The 24,274-nt window shown below is 40.5% G+C and overlaps 2 protein-coding genes across 2 annotated transcripts in view; one reads left to right on the forward strand and one right to left on the reverse strand.

Moving 5' to 3' along the window:
* Positions 1 to 5,192: 5,192 nt before the first annotated feature.
* LOC127222390 (tetratricopeptide repeat protein 30B) lies at positions 5,193 to 7,651 on the forward strand. The gene has a single exon (XM_051184433.1). It carries the CDS (start codon positions 5,226 to 5,228, stop codon positions 7,218 to 7,220), a length of 1,995 nt encoding a protein of 664 aa, XP_051040390.1. The 5' UTR covers positions 5,193 to 5,225; the 3' UTR covers positions 7,221 to 7,651.
* A 6,281-nt stretch (positions 7,652 to 13,932) lies between these two features.
* Positions 13,933 to 24,274, reverse strand: part of Agps (alkylglycerone phosphate synthase) — a 93,698-nt gene continuing 83,356 nt past the window's right edge. The window contains exon 20 of the mRNA XM_051184430.1: positions 13,933 to 17,676. Coding sequence (XP_051040387.1) covers positions 17,555 to 17,676 — 122 coding nt within the window. The 3' untranslated portion in view covers positions 13,933 to 17,554. The remainder of the gene's footprint in view (positions 17,677 to 24,274) is intronic.

Here is a 24,274-nt window from a genome sequence, read left to right on the forward strand (position 1 = left end):
GGAACTTTTTTTTTTTTTTTTAACTGCAATGAATCTCATTTTCAGATCTCCTGCCCGGCTTTCTCCTGATAGCCCCCCTTTTCTGCACTCTCTCCCATCTTCTCCATCTGTTTGTGATGGAGGCTTGATTTAGGGCTTTCCCACTGCTGTGACAAAAGGGGCATAAGGGAGGATTTCTTTCCCCAGGCAGCCGAACTAGAAACAACTGACCACTTGCTATAGCTAGCTTTCTCTTTGGTGTTCGAGCCCAGGGAATGGTGAGGCATTTAGGGTGGGTCTTCCTAGTCCATGAACTCAATGTAAACCCTCACTGGCTACTAGTGACCTGAGGCACACCTAATCAGGAAGGCTTATCTCTTGAATTACAGATCTGGTCAAACTGACTATAAACAACACCACAGGCTGCATTGTTTCTTGGGATATGTATGTATGTATGTATGTATGTATGTATGTATGTATATGTATACATACATATATATTTACATATAGATCCCAGTTCCTTCTCCTTCTCTCCCTCCCTCCCATGCCCCCCTGACTCCCTCCCATCCCACCCCCACCCCAACTCCACAGGGAGGGTGATGCATTCCAGGAGGGATCATCAAAATCTGTCAAGTCATTTTCCCGGGTGCACAAAAGGACTTTGGGAGCACATTCCCCATGGAGGAATACCCCCTTAGCCTAAGGCAGGAGGGAGGACCTAGTCCCTACTCCAAATGACTTGACAGATTTTGATGATCCCCTCTTGGGGGCATTTTTATTTCCCTGTTCGGAGAACTGGAAGTGTGACATGAAGGAGGTAGTGGCAGGAAAGTCAGTCCCAGCATCATTAGTGGATGCTCAGGGGTAAAAGTCAACCAGGATTCCAGAGAAAGCAGGGACAAATTAGCCATCCCGAAAAAAGGAAGTCTGGAGTAAATAGGAGAAAGAAATAACAACTAGAAAACGTTTGCAAAAAAATGTTCTTCTATCAGAGGAGATGATGCTTCAGCATAGATATGGTTAAAATACCAATAAATATTGTTTCCATTACTAAGTTATTGGTTTTCTAAAACAAAGAAGCAACCATTTGTGAGTGGTTTTAAAGGTGATGGCCAAATACAGTGCACACAGGATTAATCGTGTGTTTTGACAGTCAGAAAGATTAATATGTCAAGAATCAAATATCATTTCTCTCTTTACCAACAGCCTGCCTGAAATTCTTCTACATGAAATTCAGTAAAATCCACCTTAAGCCCCAAGCCATTTCCTGGAAGCCTAACTCCTTTCGATAAGGTACTAAATCATTGTATTGCAAACACCACATGCTTTCTCATTGCTAAGAATACTATTACACATTCGCCTTTTCAAAATTCCATTGCAAACAAAATGATCCTTTGTGATATTTCTTAATATCCCACCAAGTTTATTGCTTTCTAGGGTTTCTATCATTACAGGGTCTCCTTTCACCACCCCAGCTTCCTAAAAAAAGAAGAAAAAAAAAACCTAATCTATTCCCCAACTACCTATCGGGGACCAAACAGAGGTGAGGCTGTCACAGCAGTGGTGACAGTCATTCCAGTCTCACAGCGGGACTTGTGCACTCACAGCATTTTAAAAATGACCCGGCCCCCAATCTGTCTAAATCAAATGTTCTTCCCAATCCTGGCCATTAGAGCAGCTTCCCGTGAAATATGGAGGGGGGACACAGAAGCCACACACACACACACACACACACTCACACACACTCACATACACACTCACACACACACTCACATACATACACACACTCACACACATATACACACATACACAACATACACACACACTCACATACATACACACACTCACACACATACACACACATACACACACTCACACACACTCACACACATACACACACTCACATACATACACACACTCACACAATACACACACTCACACACATACACACACACATACACACACTCACACACATACACACACTCACACACACTCACACACATACACACACTCACACACACACATACACACTCACACACATACACACTCACACACGCTCACTCACACACACATACACACACTCACGCACACACTCACACTCACACACACACATACACACACTCACACACACTCACACATACACACACACACTCACACATACACACACACACACACACACACACACTTCAGCTACCATGCTCACAGATAGGCACCAACACAATGCAACTTGAATACAGTGGCTCTCAACTTTCCTAATGCTGCGTGTGACCCTTTAATATATTTGTTCCTCATGTTGTGGTGACCCCAACCATAAGCTTATTTTTGTTGTTGTCTCATAACAGGAATTTTGCTACTGTTATAAATTGTATTGTAAATATTTGATATTCAGGATATCCAATGAGACACCAAGGGGTTCCTGAGCAATAGGTTGAAAACAGCTGTTCTAGATAGTTCCTGTAGGCAGCCATGAAAACTGGAGGGGGGGGGGGAAGAACAGAGAGTCTTTTCATTTTTTTCTGTGTGTTTTAAGAAGTCATTGTACATGAATGTTTTCATAGTGTAAACATAGTTTGGCAAACAGAAAAACTAAAAATGAGAAGGGCACTTTCTTCCTCCCCATTTCTTTCATCTTATCTTGAGTTAGCAGCTGCTTACCCTGAGTAGTAGTCCAATGTGCAAGGATTTGAAAACATTGCATCTTCTGGATATTGTTTTCAAAAAGCAAAAGCCAACCACCCCAGCATGAGGGAACCCTCCTAGCTCCTGACCATTGAGCAGTATTACATAGAATCCCTCAGTCTGCATGCAATCCTGCACAGAAGACTATACAGGGCCACAGCTTGGGGTGTCTTGGATTAGTTATAATTGCTTTTGCCAGTAGCTTCCTCTGTTGGTCCAGAGCTATACTTAATCCTTGTGATGTGAGATACTGTCTCTCACTTCCTTAGTATTCATGCAAAATTTTCTTCTCCAGTCCTGTAGAGCAGAATATTTGAGAAATGATCTTCTGTCTAGTACAGCTTTTTTCTAGATGTAAAAGATGTCTGGAATCTATGTTACATCCTAGTAATTACAACCTAACACCTTTTCATTGATATAACTCAAGCCACAAAGTTCAGATTTCTACTGCCCAAACCAGACTTTTTTTTTAAACTAGAAAACAATTTTAAAAAGCAAGTTTGTTACAGAATATTCCTTTACATTAAGTGAAGATATGGCACTTTGATTGGTAAAGAGCTGAATGACTAATAGCTAGTCAGGAAGAGGTTAGATGGATCTCCTGGGGACAGAAAGGGGAAGAAGAAAGGTGAAGTTGCCAGTCAGATGCAGAGGAAGCAGGACATGTCGGAGGAGAGGTAAAAGCTACAAGCCATGTGGCAGCACGTAGATTAATGAAAATATGGGTAATTTAAATTAGCTAGTGGGACTAACCTAAGCTAAGACCAAGCTTTCATAATTAATACTAAGTCTCCATGTTATTACTTGGGAGCTGGCTGGTGGAGGCAAACAAAGAATCATTACACAAGTCACTAATATTCCCTAAAATATAGGTCCATATATGATGAATAGGTTAACTACTAGATTAGTTTTTAAGATAACACAGCTCACCCCCTTTCTGTGTGGGTTTGAACAAGTTATTTCAACTGTTCTGAGCCACATAGTCTTCCTTATCTGCAATACACAGATGAGATTACAGGAAAGTTATAATTAGCTTGTGAGAAGCCTAAGAGAGTGCCATGAAATATGGTTGGTGTTGGCTCCAAAATGTGACTACAGAAAAGATCAATGGGCCCCAGTTTACTGAAGAGATGAGCAATACCCTTAATCACAAAGCAAAGACATGCTTTCATTTGGTATGTCTTGGGTGGCCGCCAGGCCAGTGGAGATCATGGAAACCTGTAGATGTAACACTTTCCCAGGTGTCTAGCAGAGCTACTACCAATGACACATACTCATAAATAACAGCCTTATTACTGAAAAATCATACAATCTGTCACTATCTCATTTGGATAGAACAGTTTTATAATCTTCTAACATATTTACTTCTCTAATACTTGACTAAACATATTTACAGCTCCTACATGTTAGGATTAGTAAGAGTTATGGTTTTCAATAGTGGTTCGATATAATTTTGTAAGTCTGTAGTTTTTCATTGCCCCATCATACTAATGAAATTTATACAGAATAACCTCTCCTAAATGATAACACAGAACCTAGAGGCCCATTCTAAATAGATTGGGGAAGGGGATAATTTCTGCCTAGAGATTTTCAAATTAAGAGTCTGGGTGTGAAAAAGGGGTTGGCAATGTGTTTCTACTTTATATACAAAAATCCAAATTTTAGCCAGCTCAATCATACCCCAAAACACCTTCACAAGCTTGAGTCTCAGACAAACACACCATAGTGTCTGGTAAAGTTTAGACTCTAAATTCTAAACATCAGAGGATTAGAAAGGTAAAACATAGGAGAGTGGAGGAAATGTTAGTTTTATGGTTTTTCCTTGGAGAAGGAAAAGACTAAAGTCATGTTAATCAATTCAAGCAACCATTTACATTCTTAACAGTCATCGTCTAAGAAAAAGGAGGCGAGTGACTTGAACTTAAATTTCAAACAGAGCCAATTACAATGCAGACCCTTCTTTGCCTTCCCCCGAACCACTCGAAATGAATAAAATACGGACCGCCTGGCCCTGCTTGATAACGCTCTCCGAAAGTGGGCTTCAGATGAGCTGGCAAGAATATACTACAATTCCTGGATTCCAGAGATGACGCGCCTTTCCCTTCACGTCATTATCGCTAAGCAACTCGAAACGTCACGGAACTGCCTCGGCATCGCAAGAGATTTTCAGCTACAAACTTTACTTCACCTTCAGAAGGAAGCTTTCAGAGCAATAGAAACAGGCAAAAGTGCCCCATCCTACTGAAAAGGCAGAGACCCCAATCCCTGGAAGAGGGTCAAGCAGAAGAAACTACATCTCCCAGAATGCAGCGCAATCAAGGAACTTGTGCATGCTGGGACATGGAGTGTCCCTGTCTGAAACGCCTAGGGAAGTGTCCAGTCCAGACCCAACTGCCTCTCCACAGTCCAGACTGTTTCAAAACTAAGCCAGAAGTTGATAAACCCGCGCCGGGGGGTCGCTGTTAACCACAACAGGATACTTTCTCTGCAAAGTAGCTTGTGAACAGCTTCCGTTTCCGGTTGGCATATTGCCTTGGAAACGAAGATGCACAAGAATCTGGGTGAATATGGCGGGGCTGAGCAGCTCACAAATCCCCGACGGTGAGTTCACAGCGGTCGTGTACCGGCTCATCCGCGACTCCCGCTACTCAGAGGCGGTGCAGCTGCTGGGCGCCGAGCTGCAGAGGAGTCCCCGGAGCCGCGCCGGGCTGTCGCTGCTGGCCTACTGCTACTACCGCCTGCAGGAGTTCGAGCTCGCTGCAGAGTGCTATGAGCAGCTGAGCCAGATGCACCCGGAACTCGAGCAGTACCGCCTGTACCAGGCCCAGGCTCTGTACAAGGCCTGTCTGTATCCAGAGGCCACGCGGGTCGCCTTCCTCCTGGACAACCCCACCTATCAGACTCGTGTCCTTCGCCTTCAAGCTGCTATCAAGTACAGTGAGGGTGACCTGCCAGGAGCCAGGAGCCTGGTGGAGCAGCTGCTGAGTGGGGAAGGTGTGGAGGACAGTGGAGGGGGAAATGACTATGATGGCCAGATCAACCTGGGTTGTCTGCTGTACAAGGAGGGGCATTATGAAGCTGCCTGTTCCAAGTTCTTAGCGGCCCTGCAGGCTTCTGGCTACCAGCCTGACCTTTCCTACAACTTGGCTTTGGCATATTACAGCAGTAGGCAGTATGCCCCTGCTCTAAAGCATATCGCTGATATCATTGAGCGTGGCATCCGTCAGCACCCAGAGCTAGGTGTGGGCATGACCACTGAAGGAATCGATGTTCGCAGTGTGGGCAACACCTTAGTCCTTCACCAGACTGCTCTGGTTGAAGCCTTCAACCTCAAGGCAGCCATAGAGTACCAACTGAGAAACTATGAGGCAGCTCAGGAAGCACTCACTGACATGCCACCCAGAGCAGAGGAAGAGTTGGACCCTGTGACCCTGCACAACCAGGCTCTGATGAACATGGATGCCAGGCCTACAGAGGGCTTTGAAAAGCTCCAGTTCCTGCTCCAGCAGAACCCCTTTCCCCCAGAGACCTTTGGCAACCTGTTGCTGCTCTACTGTAAATATGAGTATTTTGACCTGGCAGCTGATGTCCTGGCAGAAAATGCCCACTTGACTTACAAGTTCCTCACACCCTATCTCTATGACTTCTTGGATGCCATGATCACTTGCCAGACAGCTCCTGAAGAGGCTTTCATAAAGCTTGATGGGCTGGCAGGCATGCTGACTGAGCAGCTCAGGAGACTCACCATACAAGTACAGGATGCAAGACATAGTAGAGATGATGAATCTGCCAAAAAGGCTGTGAATGAATATGATGAAACTCTTGAGAAGTATATCCCTGTACTGATGGCCCAGGCAAAAATCTACTGGAACTTTGAAAATTACCCCATGGTGGAGAAGATCTTCCGCAAATCTGTGGAATTCTGTAATGACCATGATGTGTGGAAGCTGAATGTGGCCCATGTTCTCTTCATGCAGGAGAACAAATACAAAGAGGCCATTGGCTTCTATGAGCCCATCGTCAAGAAGAACTATGATAACATCCTGAGCGTCAGCGCCATTGTGTTAGCCAACCTGTGTGTCTCCTATATTATGACAAGTCAAAATGAGGAAGCCGAGGAGCTTATGAGGAAGATTGAAAAGGAGGAAGAACAGCTCTCCTATGGTGACCCAGACAAGAAAATCTACCACCTTTGCATTGTGAATCTGGTGATAGGAACACTTTATTGTGCCAAGGGAAACTATGACTTTGGCATCTCTCGGGTCATCAAAAGCCTGGAACCTTACCATAAAAAGCTAGGAACTGACACGTGGTATTATGCCAAAAGATGCTTCCTGTCCTTGCTGGAAAACATGTCAAAGCATACAATCATGCTGAGGGACACTGTCATTCAAGAATGTATCCAGTTCCTGGAACACTGTGAACTTTATGGTAGAAACATCCCTGCTGTCATAGAACAACCCTTAGAGGAAGAGAGGATGCACACTGGGAAGAATACAGTCACGTATGAATCAAGAAAATTAAGGGCTCTGATTTATGAGATCATTGGATGGAATATGTAATTATGGCTGACAATTACTTTTATCATAATGATTTTGTATGTAAATTTAAAATTTTACCTGTATCTAGCTTTTGCTATTTGTATTTGCTATATGTGAGACTTTGTATATTTTAGTGTAATAAAAACACTATTAGGTATAACCTGCCCTTTTAGATTACCCATCAAATGAGATTTTGTAAGAACTGAGAAAGATGTTGTGTCTATCATGTTTCCTTCATCTTTGGTTTGGTGTATCTTGGGCAGAGTTTGTATTTACATTATCAGGGGACAAGACACTAAGTTCAGAACTTAGTAGTATATAATGTCTTTTAGTAATCACTCCAGGGAGTGTGTTTTCTCTTTGCACAACTCCCATGTTTCTTATAGAGAATTTAGAGTATTTGTCAGAGTTTTCTAATAATTTTGTCCAGATTAAATTACTCAGGTAATTTAATGGTTTTGCTAGTGTTCAAAGTTCAGTAGATTCACTTAACAAACTACAACACTAATAAATATAAAAAATAAATAATTATTATAAAAGAAAAGTGGTGTGGTGTTTATTTCCATGAGTTAATTATTTGAATTTATGAACAAGTTATATTGCTGCTGTTTTTTCAAATAGTTTACTTTCATTTATTTCTCAAAATAACTAGGATCAGAGGTAACCAGAGAACTCAGTTCATTTTTTTTTTCATTCTCTCATATAAATACATCGGTTTCCTCTCCTTTCCATCCTCCCAGTTCCTCACTCCCACCACCCTTCTCCCCCAGATCCACTCCTCCATTTTCCTTCAGAAAAGAGCATGCCTCCCAGGGATATCAACCGAAATCAGCATAAAAAAGTTACAGTAAGACAACACACATACCTTTATATCAAGACTGTATGACCCAAGAGAAGGAAAAGTGTCCCAAGAGTAGGTGAAAGAGTCAGAGCGCCTTCCCCTCCCACTGTTAGAAATCCCACAAAGACACCAGGCTAACCACCATAACAGATATGCAGAGGGCTTAGCACAGACCCATGTGGCCTCCATGGATGTCTACAGTCTCTGTTAGCAGCTTGAGCCCTGCTTAGTTGACTCTGTGGGCTGTGGAGAACTTATTAATTACCTTTAGCTGTACAATTTTGAGTGCAATGTAGTTTCCTTGTTTTATTGACTTAGGTACAGATTTACTTCATTAATCATTACCCTGTCCAAAGTAACCCTTCTGTCCCCACAATCGACTAGAAAATCAGTCCTGGGATATAAATTCATAGATTCCTTTTTGCTGTCCATGACTCCTAGTAGTTTTTCTGGCTTCCCACTGAGATCCCTGCTCATTCTAACCAATTTATTTTATTTTCTGAATACTACAAAAAGTAATTGTTTCTCAGCCCTTCATCCTTGTCTTTCCATATGACCTGGTTTTAAAAAGGCAACAGTATCAGGCTTGACCACAGATGACTGTTGATTTTGAATTTCTTACCTATAAATTCAGCAGTTTCTAGGGTTCAACCTAATTACTTTCTATAGGTAGGCAAAGCCCCTGCCATAAGGTGAAGGTGACTTTTCCCCTGTAGGGGTATTTTAGCCACATAGGCACAGCATGCAGGTTCATCATGTTTCAGCAGAGTGAACTCGTAGATGCTCAATCTCCATTAGAAAAGACAACCTGGCTTACTGTGTAGTCTAATGGTTTGGGACTAAGGCAATTGGAATAATGACCTGAGCTGCTGTCATTTTGGAGGTGTTTGTTTGGGAGAGAATCAGTGTTCAGTGACCTCTTCAGAATGGCACCCACAGCATATGCTATGTCTCAGAAATGTTCTTTGATAAGTTCTGCTGGGACAGTAGCTCTGAGCACCTCTCAATCTCTGTGGTCGCTTAAAAACTGGAAAGTAGATGAACCGAAATTGTATTTTCAAAAAAAACAACATTAATTTTTCCTATTTCCTCTTAACTGCACTTTTCTTTAAAAAAAAAAAAAAGTATCAAGTAATTGATGGGAGATTCTGTAAATATGTTTCTCGTATTGGTTAATGAATAAAGCACTGTTGACCAATATTTAGCAAGATAGGTGGGACTAGGAGACAAGGAGGACGGAGAGAGTAGGTCAATAAAATGAGACCACGTGGAAATACTTAGATTAATAGAAATGGGTTAATATTTAAGACAGATCTAGCCAATAAGAAATGCTAGTAACAGGCCAACAGAATTATATGTAATATAGTTGTTTCTGTGTGTTATTTAGGGCTGGCACAACTCTGGGGCCAGATCAGCAAGGGAAAACATACTCTTGACAAAAAAAATCTTAACCATTAAAAAGCAAATGTTTTCCAGATCCCTGTTTGCAAACAGCTCAGGCTTTATTTGACCAATTTACTTGCCCAAGTGCTGTCTGTGGTTTGTGTGTATGTGTGGCTTCATTTTAAAACATAAAAAACTTTTCAGAGACACTTTTAGCCCCAGCAGCTGGGCAGTCAGGAAATTCTGTTCTACCACCAAGTAAAGGAATAAAGCTCAATCAGGGCAATTGTCTCCTGCCTTACTCTGGCTCTCCAGGGAAGCAGCCATGGCTTCAGTGACAGCAAATCCTCAGGAGCCCTGCAGAAGCTTGGGGCTGAGGCCTGGATGAGCTTGGCGGGAGTGGCATTCTTAATTTCTCTGGAGTATTTACTATATGTTATTGTTAGAATACATATGATAGATATACATATATGTAAGAATTTTTGCCGGGTGTTGGTGGTGCATGCCGTTAATCCCAGCACTCAGGAAGCAGAGGCAGGTGGATCTATTTGAGTTGAGGCCAGCCTGGTCTATAGCGCTAGTTCCAGGACAGCTAGGGCTGTTACACAGAGAAACCTCGAAAAAAAAAAAATTAAAATTTACTTAGTGTGCATTTGAGTGCAAGTGTGCCTGAGCCATGGTGCCTATGTGGTGCTAAGAAACTTGCTGCTTGTTTCCTAATACTAAAATATCTTTACAATGCCAGCCCCTCTCCTCATGTTGTTATTTGACAAGCAATGAATTAAGTACTGTTCCATGACCTTCACACATACACAATAGTACTAAAATCACTTTTCTTGACAAAGGCAATGTTATTTCTGAAGCCTTACTCTTCAATGTAAACCTACATCTCATGATTAGTCAGCCCTGGATCTCCAAACACAGAATTTGAGCATGCTACCAGAATTTTAAGGCAAAATCTCCAACTATGGGTGTCACAACAGTCTAGGCTCCGTTACACACAATACACAGGTGAAATGCAGGAAAAAGAAATGTAATTGGCATGGCCAAGGTAGAAAGACCAAGTAAAGCAATGTGTGACCCCAAGTTCATCCTCATGGGCAAAAGATGAGATTTTAATGACGAGGCTTTATTTTAATAAACAGCACGTGATGTTTTGGGGACAGTGGGTCATTTTCTCTGCTTTGATTCTACAAAGCGTTTATAGAAGATGTCAAGGTCATCAACTGAGGGGAACAATTAGATTCCTATAAGAAGATTGCATTTCCAAGGTTCAACTCCACCAGCATTTGGTGGGTCTCATCAGAGGTGGTGAGATCTGTGAAACGTGCTGTTATTGATCAGTGATAGTCTGAGAACCTTATCAAAAAGGTGTTTATTCATCTTGAAATCCAAGATTTACTTTAGATGAGTGACCAAGGAAGAAAAAAAATTAGGGATTTAAAAAAAAAAAAAAAAAAAAGCCAGGGTTGTGTGTTGGGGGTTAGCATGGTGGCTCACATCTTTAACCCCAGCACTCAGAAAGCAGAGGCATCTTTAAGACCGGCCAGGGTAACAGTTTCTCAGTCCCTACCACATACAGCGCTACAAAACTTTCACTTGATTTGGATTCTTCAAGCCATCTCTTTGAATGTGGTCTTTGCTATAGCATGGATGGCGCACTAAGGTTGTGAAGGCTGGGTGTGCATGAGCAAACTCACACCCGTTCCCCAGAGGCCAAACACCAGAAACCAGGAGTGCTGGTGAAAACGGTGGCGGCACAGCTGCCGCCTCACTCCTCAGGGGTGACACAGAGGAGCCTTCCTTCACGGGACTGTCATGACAGGTTTGGCCCCACATTAGGGTTCCTTCTTTATGAGGACTGTGGGGGGGGTAGGGTTCCTGTTGCTGTAATAAACACAACCAAAGGCAGTTTGGGGAGGAAAGGGTTTATTTTAGCTTACAGTTCCATATCACAGTCCTTCACTGTGGGAAGTTAGGGCAGGAACCTGGAAGCAAGAGCGAATGCAGACCTATCAAAGAATGCTGCTAACTGGCTCACTCAGTCTGCTTTCTTATGGAATCCAGGACCATTAGCCTAGGGGTTAACAGTAAACTGAGCACAGTAAACTGAACCCTCCCACATCAATTACCAACTTAAAACGTGCACCTGTTTTGCCCACAAGCCAATCTAATAGGGGCACTTTCTCAATAAGGTTCCCTCTTCCCAGATAACTCTACCTCTATCTGGACAGCCTTGTGGCCATTTGATGTTTTTACCCTTAGCTGCTGAGGTCTAACTATAAGACCTCCACGCCCCCAGAGCAGTAGCAATGTGCCTGCTAGTCTAGTTACTAGTTAGTGCATCGAACATGAATTAGGTTGCCCATTCTGAGTTTAGCACACATCCTTTTTTTGTTTTGTTTTGGGTTTTTTTTTAAAGCATGTGAATGTATAGCACGTGAATATTCATATATCTAGGTACACTTGCAGGTGTGTAGGTGTGTAGGTTACATGCAAGGGACCCCAAGGTTGATATTTAGTCTTCCTCGATTGCTTTCCACTTCAGTTTTCCCCTTTATTTTGTGTGTATGGGTATTTTATCTGCATGCATGTCTATGTACCACATGCATGTAATGCCCATGGGGGCCAGAAGGCGGCATCAGGTTCCTGGAACTGGAGATGAAGGTAGTTGTGAGCCCCATGTACTGGGAATCAAACCTGGATCTTCTGGAAGAGCAACCAAACCTGGCAACCACTGAACTATTTCTGAGAGAAGATGCTACTGGTAAGGTTTAAATTAGATCTCTAGGAAATAAGAAGTTCTGTAAACAATTAGTTTTTAGAAATGTTTTATTTGTTCCCAGCACATCTTTTAAAAATTACACATGGGCATTTTTTGTTCTAAAACAACAAAGTCTAAGAAAAACCAATAAAAGGAAATTCTCAACATACACTAAAAGCATGGTATATGGACTATGCATTGAGCCCTTGTGAAAACGGATGGCATGGCTCAGTTTGACCTCAACAAGCTCTATTAGAATCTCTGAGAAATGCTACCTCCCACTACATATCCACTGTTAGTGTAAAGGGAAGACTTGTTTCCTACACATTAGTTACAGTGGTATAATGGCTTACAGACATATTTTACCCACATGTAATTCCCAAAAGATTACTACAGTACTGGCAGAAACATGTACTGCCATGGAGGAAGACTCAGCATAAGAAATTATTCAAGTCAAGGTATCAGAGCAAAGTATTTCACAGGCTTAGCAAAACAGGACAAATCTGTAGAGAACACACCTACTTCTCACAGGATTTGTTATTGCCCAGGAACAAAACACTCATTATTCTGACAGCACCATCACACACAAAAAAGACAGACACAAGGCATAAGGACTACAAATCCCGCTTCCAGGCTCTATTCCTTAGGCAGCTGTGTAAACAAGCCAAAAAGCATACAGTGGGTGTCTCAAGGCTTGCCAAGTGTTTGCACTCGCCAAGCCACATCTTAGGGCTACCAGGTTGGGACAACAGGAATGAGAAGTAGACACAAACCCCACCAACTGATTGAATGCTTGAGTCCAGGTTCAACATATAACTGATTAAATATATAGACAACCCAAACCTACACTGAGCAGTGTTTCTACCACACAATCACCAAATTCTGATGTGTTCTTGGAGAGGAAGAACCTTGATTTGCTAAACCATCTGTCTTTACAGACATGCCCTCTCTCATTTAAAACTGTTTCATGGAAGAAAAGAGAAAACTCCCAAGAAGGCACTGTGAGCTTTAAGGGTTAGTGTTAAAGTCATCACTCAATAAATACCCATTTAGAGAAGCCACACTGACACAGGCATTCAGGACCTCTGTGAACAGTCAAGAGGATAACAACACTCCACATGATGAGCGTAGTGCTGCTGAGAAACAACACTAACAATCAGCTGTCTCCCAAATGATGTGCAGCCAAGCAATCTATGCAAGAATTTTTTTTTCCTGTTTCCCCGCTCTCAGAAAATAAGTTCCTAGTATCTAGGGGGAAAAAAACCAACCAACCAACCAAACAAACAAACAAAATCAATGTATTACCTATTCCTTCCTTAAAAATAAAAGTACCTTTTGGGAATAACATCAATAGAATCTTTTCATGTGCACAGAATAGAAGTAACTCTGTGAGGGTTCTTTGGCTCGAGTGTGGTCTACATCAGTGACATTCGCTTCTTCTATTAAGGAATTGACTGTACTCATTTACAGCATGTGAGAATGCTCACTGTGACCATCCAGGTTTGAAAGGGAATGCTTCAGAATCACAAAGACTCAACGCCACCTAAAAGTTTACTGATGCAACCAAGTTATGATATATTCAGCTATAAAGACAAAGGAATTTAGTCATAGTTAGTTGTCCTTATTATGCTACATTAGCAGACTTATAAAAATTATTTTCTATCTTCAAACCCATGGAAATATGAAGTAAAAAAGTAAAATTGAAAACATATGCAAACAGAAGAAAAAAACCGCTTCACACCTCCTTTTGATTTTAAAAAAAATCATAGGCCATGTCCATTTTATTAATAATATTTCTATAATCTCTTAACATTATACAAGCAGTTTTTACAGTTAAGTTTCACACTGAAGACAAACACTATTTGGCTTAAGGAACAGAAAGCTGGGTTACATCCTTCATGTCAAACACATACTTCAACAGTTGTTTTATACTTTTATACTTTCTGGATTTCCCTCTCATAAGTGATTTTCTTTTTTTCAGCAAAGAGAAAGAATTAAATGAATCTGCAGGCAGATGGCTCCCATTGGAACATAAAACCCTGAGCCAAGCCAAGCCTCCACAAAGGACAAAACCAAAGGCAGAAACTCAAGACTCTCCAATCCTAGCCTGCTCCCTGCTGTGCTCCCTGCCACAAGTGTAGCCTGGTTAAAATCAAAATCACTGAAGATTAAGTGAGGGAGAAAACCCTCAAAATTACTAAAGCTATTCATTGCTGTGCCTCAGCACTCTTCCACAGACACCATCTGTGGCTGCTCAGGCACTATCACCCACGGTGTAAAGCGGTCCCTCTACATCACTGTGTTCTGACAGTGATACCAAATCCAGCTCCATTTGGAGCAGCATACTTCATGTTGGGACTTCAGAGCTTCTCTGATCAGTTACAGTTAGAAGCTGTTGATATGAAAGAATATGACAAAGGAAAATCTCTGGGACTAACATGCAGAAAGGCTTTTCAAATATGCAAACTAGTACTCAGTTATAATATTCTGGAGGGGGGAAAGGGTTCTTGCATGTGTTTATATCTGATATAATATACACACCGATGGAAGCTTGTCTTTTATTGAATTTTTGTTTTCCAAAATAAAATAATAACACAAATATGATTAATACTAGAAAGCATCCAGATTCATACATAATCTTAGATCAATATTCCTAAAATATGTAAGCATTTCAAGTAACAACCTCTTATTCCTAAAAGAGCAGAATTTAATCCTGTATTCTTTGATGAAATGCTGGACACAAGAAATATGTGGCCTCACAATCCAGCTAACTAAGAGGCTCAAGGAACATAGCATGAGATTCAATTCACTTACACATCACTATATGTTAAAACACACATTTAAGGCAACAGTTTCTCCAAGGTCAATAAAGCCTGTCCATTTGAGTCTTTAGGATTTAAATCTCACTAGCAGCAAGTTCCCATTCCCTAAAACCCCAACCTACACGTGACATCATTAGATTTAAGCAAAGTATTACACCTATGACTAATCTAAGAAGGATGGGTCAGCATTAGGTGCTTCTGAGTATCAAATAGGCTACAGCTTTTAAAGAAACTTTTAAAGATACTTCAGGTAGGTAACAATATTCTCCTGGGTTTAGCTTCATGAAGCTATGTGCAGACACTTCTGAAAGAGGCAAGGTTTAGTAAGTGCTTTGTGCATATTCATAAACTCGTGTTCCTCTGAAGACACAGTCTACATGGAGGCACCTCCTAGAAGTGGGTGGGAAGGCTTCCTGATTTACAGCCTGAGAGAAACAGCACTAATGAATGTTCTTGTGTTTTAAAAGGATCCTTGTTGAAATTATTTCAAACAAAAAACTGTAATAACCATTATAGAATTAGGGTTGGTCAGGCCTGCATACAAAGTAAAAGAGAAACAAAGACATAAACTGCTAACCTCCACAAAGCTTGTGTCAGAGGGCGAACCCAACTATTTCAGGTGATAGTTACACTTACAGTACAGATTGCCAAGGCTATAGAATCTGAACTCCTTGGAGAAAGGTCTTAACAATCACATGCAAGGAACTGGATTTGCTAATAAATCTGTTTATTTAAAAATTACTTGGAAACATGTATACACTTCCAGTGAGATGTTGGAATCTTACTAAATGTTACATATCAGTCACCAATTAAGGAATCACCATGAAGAGATACATTTTATAAAGAATCTTATAATTCTAGAGGCAATTTCCTTGAGTGTCCAGCTATTTCAAACCATCAAAATCTTTAATCAAAGATATGGAAATTTTATAATTGAAAATAAATCTTCAATAAAGAGGCAGCTTCCAAAAAATAAATATTGAGTTTTTCTCGTTAAGCTAATACTTCATATTGATTTTTTTCTACAGATTTAAATTTGTTAGTTTGAGGCCAATTTTAATAGTTAAAAAAAATTATCATTTTGAAGTCTTAAAAATATCATTTTGTCAATTTTAAATTTTCACTGTTCTGTTTAAGGCTACTTCAGATATAAAAGGTATCAAACTGCTCCAATCTATTTGGAGCTGTTGCTACACAGACAGAATGTCCTTTTAAAGGACCATCTGCATTTTGACTTACATTATCTGATTAAATATTTTAAAAAATTATCAAAAGTTAGATATTGCATTAAGAAAAGAACCCATCTCACAATGTGAATCAGAAACCTCAACAGTGATTTAAAGCAATTGTTCCACTTATTTCTATATCCAGTTGTGAATGTAAAAATGTCCACTAAATGTGATTAATAATCTCTTTTTTATTTAAGAAATAGGATATTTCAAACTTGTGATTATGGCATATGCAATAATACGTTTTTAAAATTTAGGTTAAACCAGTAATTCAAAAAGTCATTAAACCATTATTAAGAACTGAATTGAAACTAATTTTCCATGAAAATTTATCAGGCTATTTGTGGCTAATTAGAAAAAAAAAGATTGTTGTCATTGAAATTACAGAGGCTTTCAAATCTAAGAGTCAACTGACAACTGATTCTTTAGCCAAAGAATTCTTTAAACTGGAGACAGCAGGTTCAGGAGCCTTCCTTTTGTTCATGCTGCAGCTGCTTGTGCAGCTTGGCAACAAGCATGTGTCAGCAGAAACATAAGGACTGGAGGATGGACAATGGCCTTCACTTCATGGTAAACCCTGCCCATCACCTATAGTAAGGCAGCTTTTCTTACAAAGTATGTTATGGATGGTGTAGAACACAACAACAGGTTACCCACAGTGACACAAATACGACTCACACCTACTAGAAACAGACGCGCAGAACAAAAATGTGTCTGCTCACAGAGTAATTTGTATGTTGGCAATTTAAGTTTGTAACTGTGTATTCACTTCAAGCAAACCTTAGGCTGAGCACCTTATACAGATGAAGGCATGCTAGTAACAGACTGCTGGCTCTGGCCTGAGTGTCCTCTAACCTCAATGGTCTACTCCCAGGAAAGGACGCTTTTAACAACACACACAAGTATCTCTCCCCAGCAGAACCTTTGCTAGATATCTGCTCTAGGGAAATGTTTAAGAAAGGACATAACATAGGAGAGGCTAGATGAGCAGCAGATGACACCATCTGCCTCGGCTCACCTAGAGGAACATGTAAAACAGCTGGCAGCATCTTCTTCAGATAATGGGCAGCCTTGTGCTGCCTGACTAAAATCTGAAATGGCAACCAGTTAGTTGGCTATAAATGGGTACATCTACAATGAGAGAGACCTAGGGATGCCATCTGTCAATCTATAGATGTAGAAACAAAGCACAGAACAAAACCCAACTTATTTGAAACCAACAAACAAATGTACAGTCCTTGATATATTTGATTACTGGTATAACCATAGCTGATGACTTTTAAAAGGTAACACTTTTCATAATGCTATCCATGGAGTTACAAAAGGTTTCTGTTTCCAAAGATGTTACTGGGGTCCACATATTCCTTGACAGACTTTAGCATCCCAAAGCCGACATCAGAAATGCTCTCCTTTAGCCACTGCTTTCGTAACTTGCCCACTGGAAAACAAAATAAAAAAGGCTTCAGTACACACCTTAAATACTGGAAACCAATCAATCTTGTGACCATGAGTGAGCAAACACTGTGTGATAAATGCTTTTATTCAAAAATGAGAAATGTTTTGCTTTATTTGATTTATTGAGCCCACCAGACTATCAAGCTCATTAAGCCCAATGCATTCCCAGGGGAAGTCTGTGCCCCACAGAGTCTCCTTTCTCAGCAAACTATGAAATGGAGATTGAAGGAAGTGTGGACTGAGATCACAGCCTATTTTACAAATAACAAGATGAAAAGGATCATGCTTTTCCAAAAGCCTACTACTTGTTAGAATTCCCAGAAAGCCAAAATTTTGTAGAAAATGAAGCTTGCTGGAGAAAAATATAGAAAAATGAATTTGTTGGGTAGAATTGACAAACATGACAGGCTAAATAGATCTTGAAAGTACTTTACGGAGTACACTTAAGAGAAATGAGAATATGACTGAAAGGATGGGGGGATCTAGTTATGAATCTTTCCAATCAAAAATTCCCTTCCAAGTGCTTTAAATAAATCCACATACCTCAAATAGCAGTTGACATTCTTGCCACTGTCCAGCCTGATCCAAACATTTTTCTTTTCTTTCTTTCTTTCTTTCTTTTTTTTTTTTTTTTTTTTTTTTTTTTTTTTGGGCACATACAAAAGCAGGTACCTGATCTGTTTTAAATTTAACTTCCTCTTAACTGTCCACTTTATTTTTTCCTTATTTTAGGTCTTACAAACTTGAGGGAATGAAGTCTCACAATAATTAGCCTAATTATTTTTAAAGGCACTAAATAAAAAACAGTCTTTTCTATATAAAACTTTTGGGAGGGACAGATAAAAAGAATTCTGACTTCCAACTTTGCTTTGGCACTGAAAGTAACGCAGTATATTATTCTAACATGACAAAATGGGAGTTTTTAATCTACGGTAGGGCTATTCGTAGTGGGCACACTTCTCAAATATATGAATTATTATAATAACTGGATTCAAATGGCCACTTTGCACAAATGTTTATTAATGATCCAAAGTCATCAACGGAGATTTACTTGGCCAACAGAAATGGGAAGCCTTTCATTAAAGTAACCAGCCTATTGCTCTAAAGTGCACTCCCATTCATCAGACTGCAGAAAGACATCACAGCACATGCCATTTGGAACCTTAAATATCACACCAGTTCAGCTCAAAGCAGTGTTCAGGTCCAGTTTTCTAGGAAACAGTCAAACCATCATCCAAATAACAAATGGATTGGTACTTCAGAAAGATGGGTATCTGTGGCTGGTGCAAGAAACAACAAAGCATTGTAGTGCTACAATACAAGAAACAAAGTCTAGTCAGGGAAAAGATCTAAAGTTCTCAGTGAACGTTTCTGTTCAGAGATGCCTGTCCAAAACCAGACGACTCACGTGGACTCCTCAAACAGCCTCCACCTGAAGATTTCTGACAGGACCATTATCACCTTGGCACCAAGCTGCAACCTGAACTTTTTCATCTGCAAATGGATTTGCCTATTCAATTGTAACATCCTAAGCAAGTTAAAAGTCTGCATTTCCAGATTTGCCCTGTGAGGCTGATAAGTAAATAAATAAACAAGCAGCAGCAGCTAGTCTGAGTTGTGGAAGGTGCTACTCAAGGCTGTAGCAGCTCAGGAGAGGGATCAAGTGCAGTCGGTGCCAGTCTCCACAGTTATCTGTAATATAGCTTCACCGAATGTGTCCTGTGGTTATGGATGCAATTGTCCCGAAAAGACGGCAAACAACTGCTCCAACAAGATGGAACCCATTAGAAGCTCAGCAGGATGCCCAACAGCTAGCTTGTCTGCCTGGTTTTACACCTCTAGTAATAATGCAATTCCACAAGGAACTGAACCATTGTCTGAGAAGCCACCCAACAGCCACTGCATACTTAATGAAGTCACTCACCAAGCACTTGAAAACAGAAGGTGCTTGGAGTGCATCATTAGTTCTGTCAGAAGGATAATTTACACATCTATCTTGTCAAATTGTCTATGGTTTATACTTTGACAATAATCAATCTAACATACATTTGATTAGTGAACTAGCAAGCAGCGGGGGAGAAGGCATAGCTGTGGCCCCTATAAACATGTTTGATGAAAGAATTTAACCCATTGGTGGTGGTACTGGTCTGTGAGCTGCTTATGTTACTGGTAAGAAATGGCAAAGCAAGGGGTTGGAGTCATGGTTTACCCAAGTGAAGGAACTAGAAATCTTTGGTTTTGCTTAACAAATTAAGCAAACTACCCTGTAGACTAAGTGTACAAGAATTTTTTATTAAATATGAGCATCCCATGAGACTTACTAATCAGACAATAACTGGAAACAGCTCTGAGATTCTGGGGAACTCTGTAGGGCTGCCTGAGATGACACATCAAGAAATTAAAACAGCACAGGCCTATGCCCAGAAAAGGAAGTGGCTTCCAAATACAAGACTTGTCAGTCCCTGGTCGCCTAATGGATAAAACATTGGCCTCCTAAATACAAGACTTTCTTTCCAGAGCTGGACCATAAAATCCTTCAGAAAATTATTAACTTGCCATATATTCATCAATTAGATGCCACACTCATCTGTACACACATGACACATGTGCTACACACTTATATGGTAGCATCTTAAACATTTACACAGCTTATTATCTGAAAAGGAAGTTTTCTTTCTGTCGCATGTCATATCAAAAGGGAAAAATGAATAGCTACAAATATTTGCTAATACGACAATTTCTATATACTTACTTTGTAGCAGTCACTACTAAGAAGCATATGACATGATAAAACTTAAGCTTTCTATACCGCGACTATCCCAAGTGTGGTGTTAATAGCCATTTGAGAATCTGATGGCTAGAGACATCTTTTTCTGCTTAAACTAAAAATGGATTTCACGTTTTAAGTCTGGTTTCCAGTTTTGTCTGTGTGCATTTAATGAATAGACAGGGTCTAGGGTAGACAGGAGTTCCAGGGTTGGCTTTTGAAATCACTTACTTAACATAACTGGAGAGATTCAGAGATCATTGTATTCTATAGTATGATATATAGCATTAAAATAATGAACAGGGGCCAGAGCGATGGCTCAATGGGTAAAGGCCTTGCTCTACTAAAGCAGGAGGACCTGAGTTTGGGTCTTCAGTACCCATATAAAAGCCAGGTGGGGGCATTTTGTTTGTAAACACAGTGCTGCACGTGGGCTTGCTGGTCTAGCACAGAAGGCAAATCCTATGTTCAATGAGAATCCCTGCTTCAAAAGCTAAGGGGTGTGTGTGTGTGCGTGTGTGTGTGTGTGTGTGTGTGTGTACCCGAGGTTCACACACATGCACACATACACACACAGGAGTTGTAGACACACAGGCACACAAGGTAAGGGTAAAGTTAGTGGTGCTATCCTGGCCCACAAATACCTGGGACTACTCTATGTGGTTTAAGAGACTGAAGACTTAGCAGGACCTACTAAATAATTCAATCTAAAAGAACGAAATCTGGGCCAGCTGTCCTTATAAGGGAGAACAAAATGGGAGGGCTGGCACAGAGGTAAAGAGCTTGCCTAGCATGCTACAAGGGTCTAGGTTCAACCCCAGTACTTGGAGGAGTGGTGGAGGAGGTGAAGTTGACCAGAAAGAGGAGAAAAGAGCTAACTATAAAACAGACCATTTATTCAGGAGCTTACTAAAGCTGAAGAACAAAGCAGAATTAGCAAAAGCCTAAACCAGCAGCCATTATTATAACAACCATGTCTTGAGAACTAAGGTTGCTGGAATGTCCAGGATGCGCAGGCCTGACCTTATTCTCCATCGTCACAAAGTGAGCAACACCAAATAAACAAAAAACTACATTTAACACACAATGTACCTAGTCAGCCTCCCTTCCACTAGTGTACAGTATAAGTGCTTCTGGGGAATGTGGAGGCCCAAAGAGGATGCCAGGTGTCTCCCTCTATTCCTCCAAGGCACGGTTTCTCACTAAACCTGGTGCTCACGTTTTCTCAGTTACAGTGGCAGCTAGCAAGCCCTAGTGATCCTCTTGTCTCCATCCCACTCAGAACCTCGGTTACAGAGTGTACCAGATGGCCAGTTTGTTATATGGGTGGTGGGATCTGAACTCTGGTCCTTGTGATGTACAGAAAGCATTCTTGACCATTGAGTCATCTCTCTCTAGTCCCCATTAATTAGCATAATGAAACTACTGCTAGGTTACACATAGAACTGTTATTGGATGGACATCCAGGGTCTTGTCAGATGAAATTTGGACACTATGGTAACTGTTTGGTACTGAGAAGAAAGAAAACCAATGGACAATCTGACTCAGAGTTACTCAGCCGAGCTAGCAATGCTTCTTAAAAGGAGACTTAGAAAGGGCTCTGACTTACATATCTGCTTGTGCCAGAACATACATTGTGGCTAGTTGATTCTGGCAAAGCTGTATGCTTCATAAATGCCAGTCAACAGACCTCTACCATGAGAAATGATAACATCTAGCCCTTAAGAGAATCTGAGATGGGGCTATGAGTCTTCATGACTTCACAAGAGAAACCAAATACTCAAAGGCCACAACACTACCTATTTGTGTCATCTGCTAATGGAACTTCTGACATTAAGACAGGCTGATGAATACCACAGACTTTACAAAGGCAATCAAAATCCAGTGTTGCATGGGTTTTCTCTTATTGCTGGCATTTAAAATGCCTATTTTCTTTCTGCCTTATTGGTTTTCTTGTGGTGGGGTCCTGACACTGAGATTGTACTGCCTCAGCTGCCTGAGTGCTGGAGTTACAGTCAAGCCCACCATCCACCATGCTTAATTGTAGCACCAGGTTGTTTAATGCTAAGGGTTTGTCCACACAGCTTAGTTAACAGCTCTGAATGTTTGCATAGCTCTTTTGAGACTAGAAACTGATTAGAGTAAGTAGATCACAAGAGCCAGATTCAATCTGCCTTCAGTGGCATCAATTATTTTGTTTGGTGCACTTGAAATTTAAATCTGAGTAGAACTGAGTGTTTATACAACAGAGACCAAAGCAAGTAAACAGGTTAAATAAAAATGAGACAGAGAAAAGTAGAAAGACCAGAAAATTTTATCTTTCTTGAAGACTAAGAACAATGCTTTATTGTACTTTGTAATCCTGTTATATAACACAGAATCTACCACACAGTTAGATAGTCAATAAATTTACTTCAAGTATAAAAGAACCGAACCATAGTTATTTCTAAGACATTTTAAATACCACATAGGGATTCAAAACTCTAGTAATGTAGTTTATGTCCTCAATTGTATTTACCCTGTGTTCTCTTTATCTAGACATTACTTCTTGGAGATACCCAGAGCTATTCTGCAGTAGGTAGAAGGAATGACACTGAACTCCAGGTTCTCATTTGTTCAAAATCTAAGGGACTCTCTGAACCTTACTGGTGATTCTCAACTGCAGTGACTGGTATTTAGCAATGCCTACAGACATTCCTGTCTGCCCTAATGTGGCAATTATTATTGGCATTGTGCCAGGTAGTTTTACATCAATTTGACACAAGCTAAAGTCATCTAAGAAGAAAGAATCTCAATTAAGAAAATGCCCCCATAAGATTGGGCTGCAAGCAAGCCTGTGGGGCATTTTCTTAATTAATTGATGTGGGAAGGCCCAGCCCATTATGGATAGCACAATTCCTGGGTTGAGCAAGCCATGGGGGAGCAAGTAAGTAAGTAAGCAGTACCCCTCCATGGTCTTCTGCATCAATTCCTGGCTCCAAGTTCCAGCCCTGTTTGAGTTCCTTTTCTGATTCCCTTCAGTGATAGACTACAATGTGGATAAGCCAAATAAAACATAAGCTCTTTCCTCTCCAATTTGCTTTTGGTCATGGTGTTCATCATAGGCATCTATTAGATGCAAGCCATGGATGCTGTTAATCATTCTAAAACTCATAGAGCAGCAACCAAACAAAAAATTATCTGACCAAAAATGTAAATAATACCAAGATTGAGGAATCCATGGGTCTCTCTGTTTCTAAGTGTGTAACACCTAAGAAACCAAACAACTGTCATAAAGGTATACTTTTACCGCTATAAAAACTGGATCAGCAGTAGCTAGGGGCACAGTTCTGCAAGAAAATAATTGAAATCTAGACTGTTCATCATAGTGGCCATTAGTTATATATAGATATAGAGCATTTGAAATGTGGTTAGCATAACTAAGAGAGTAAATTTTTATTTTATTTTATTTTAATTACAGAAATTTAAATAGAATGACAGCAGAAAAAGTGTACATAAAAAGTTCTTTTTTGTTTTGTTTTTGGCTTTTCAAGATAGGGTATCTTTCTGTAGTCCTGGCCGTCCTAGAACTCACTCTGTACACCAGGCTGACCTCAAACTCGGAGCTCTGCCTGCCTATGCCTCCCGGGTGCTGGATTAAAGGTGTACACCACTACTGTCTCAGATATAGTATTTTCAACAAATACCATACTTGAAAATATCTATTAGAATTAACTTTGGTAACCACAGACTATAACAAACTGTTACGTATCTATAAGAATATGATAATGTAATATGGGAATCCTCACACTAACACCTTACTTTTATAAGGGCC

The sequence above is a fragment of the Phodopus roborovskii genome, unplaced genomic scaffold, assembly GCF_943737965.1.
Source record: "Phodopus roborovskii unplaced genomic scaffold, PHOROB, whole genome shotgun sequence".
NCBI lineage: Eukaryota > Metazoa > Chordata > Mammalia > Rodentia > Cricetidae > Phodopus > Phodopus roborovskii.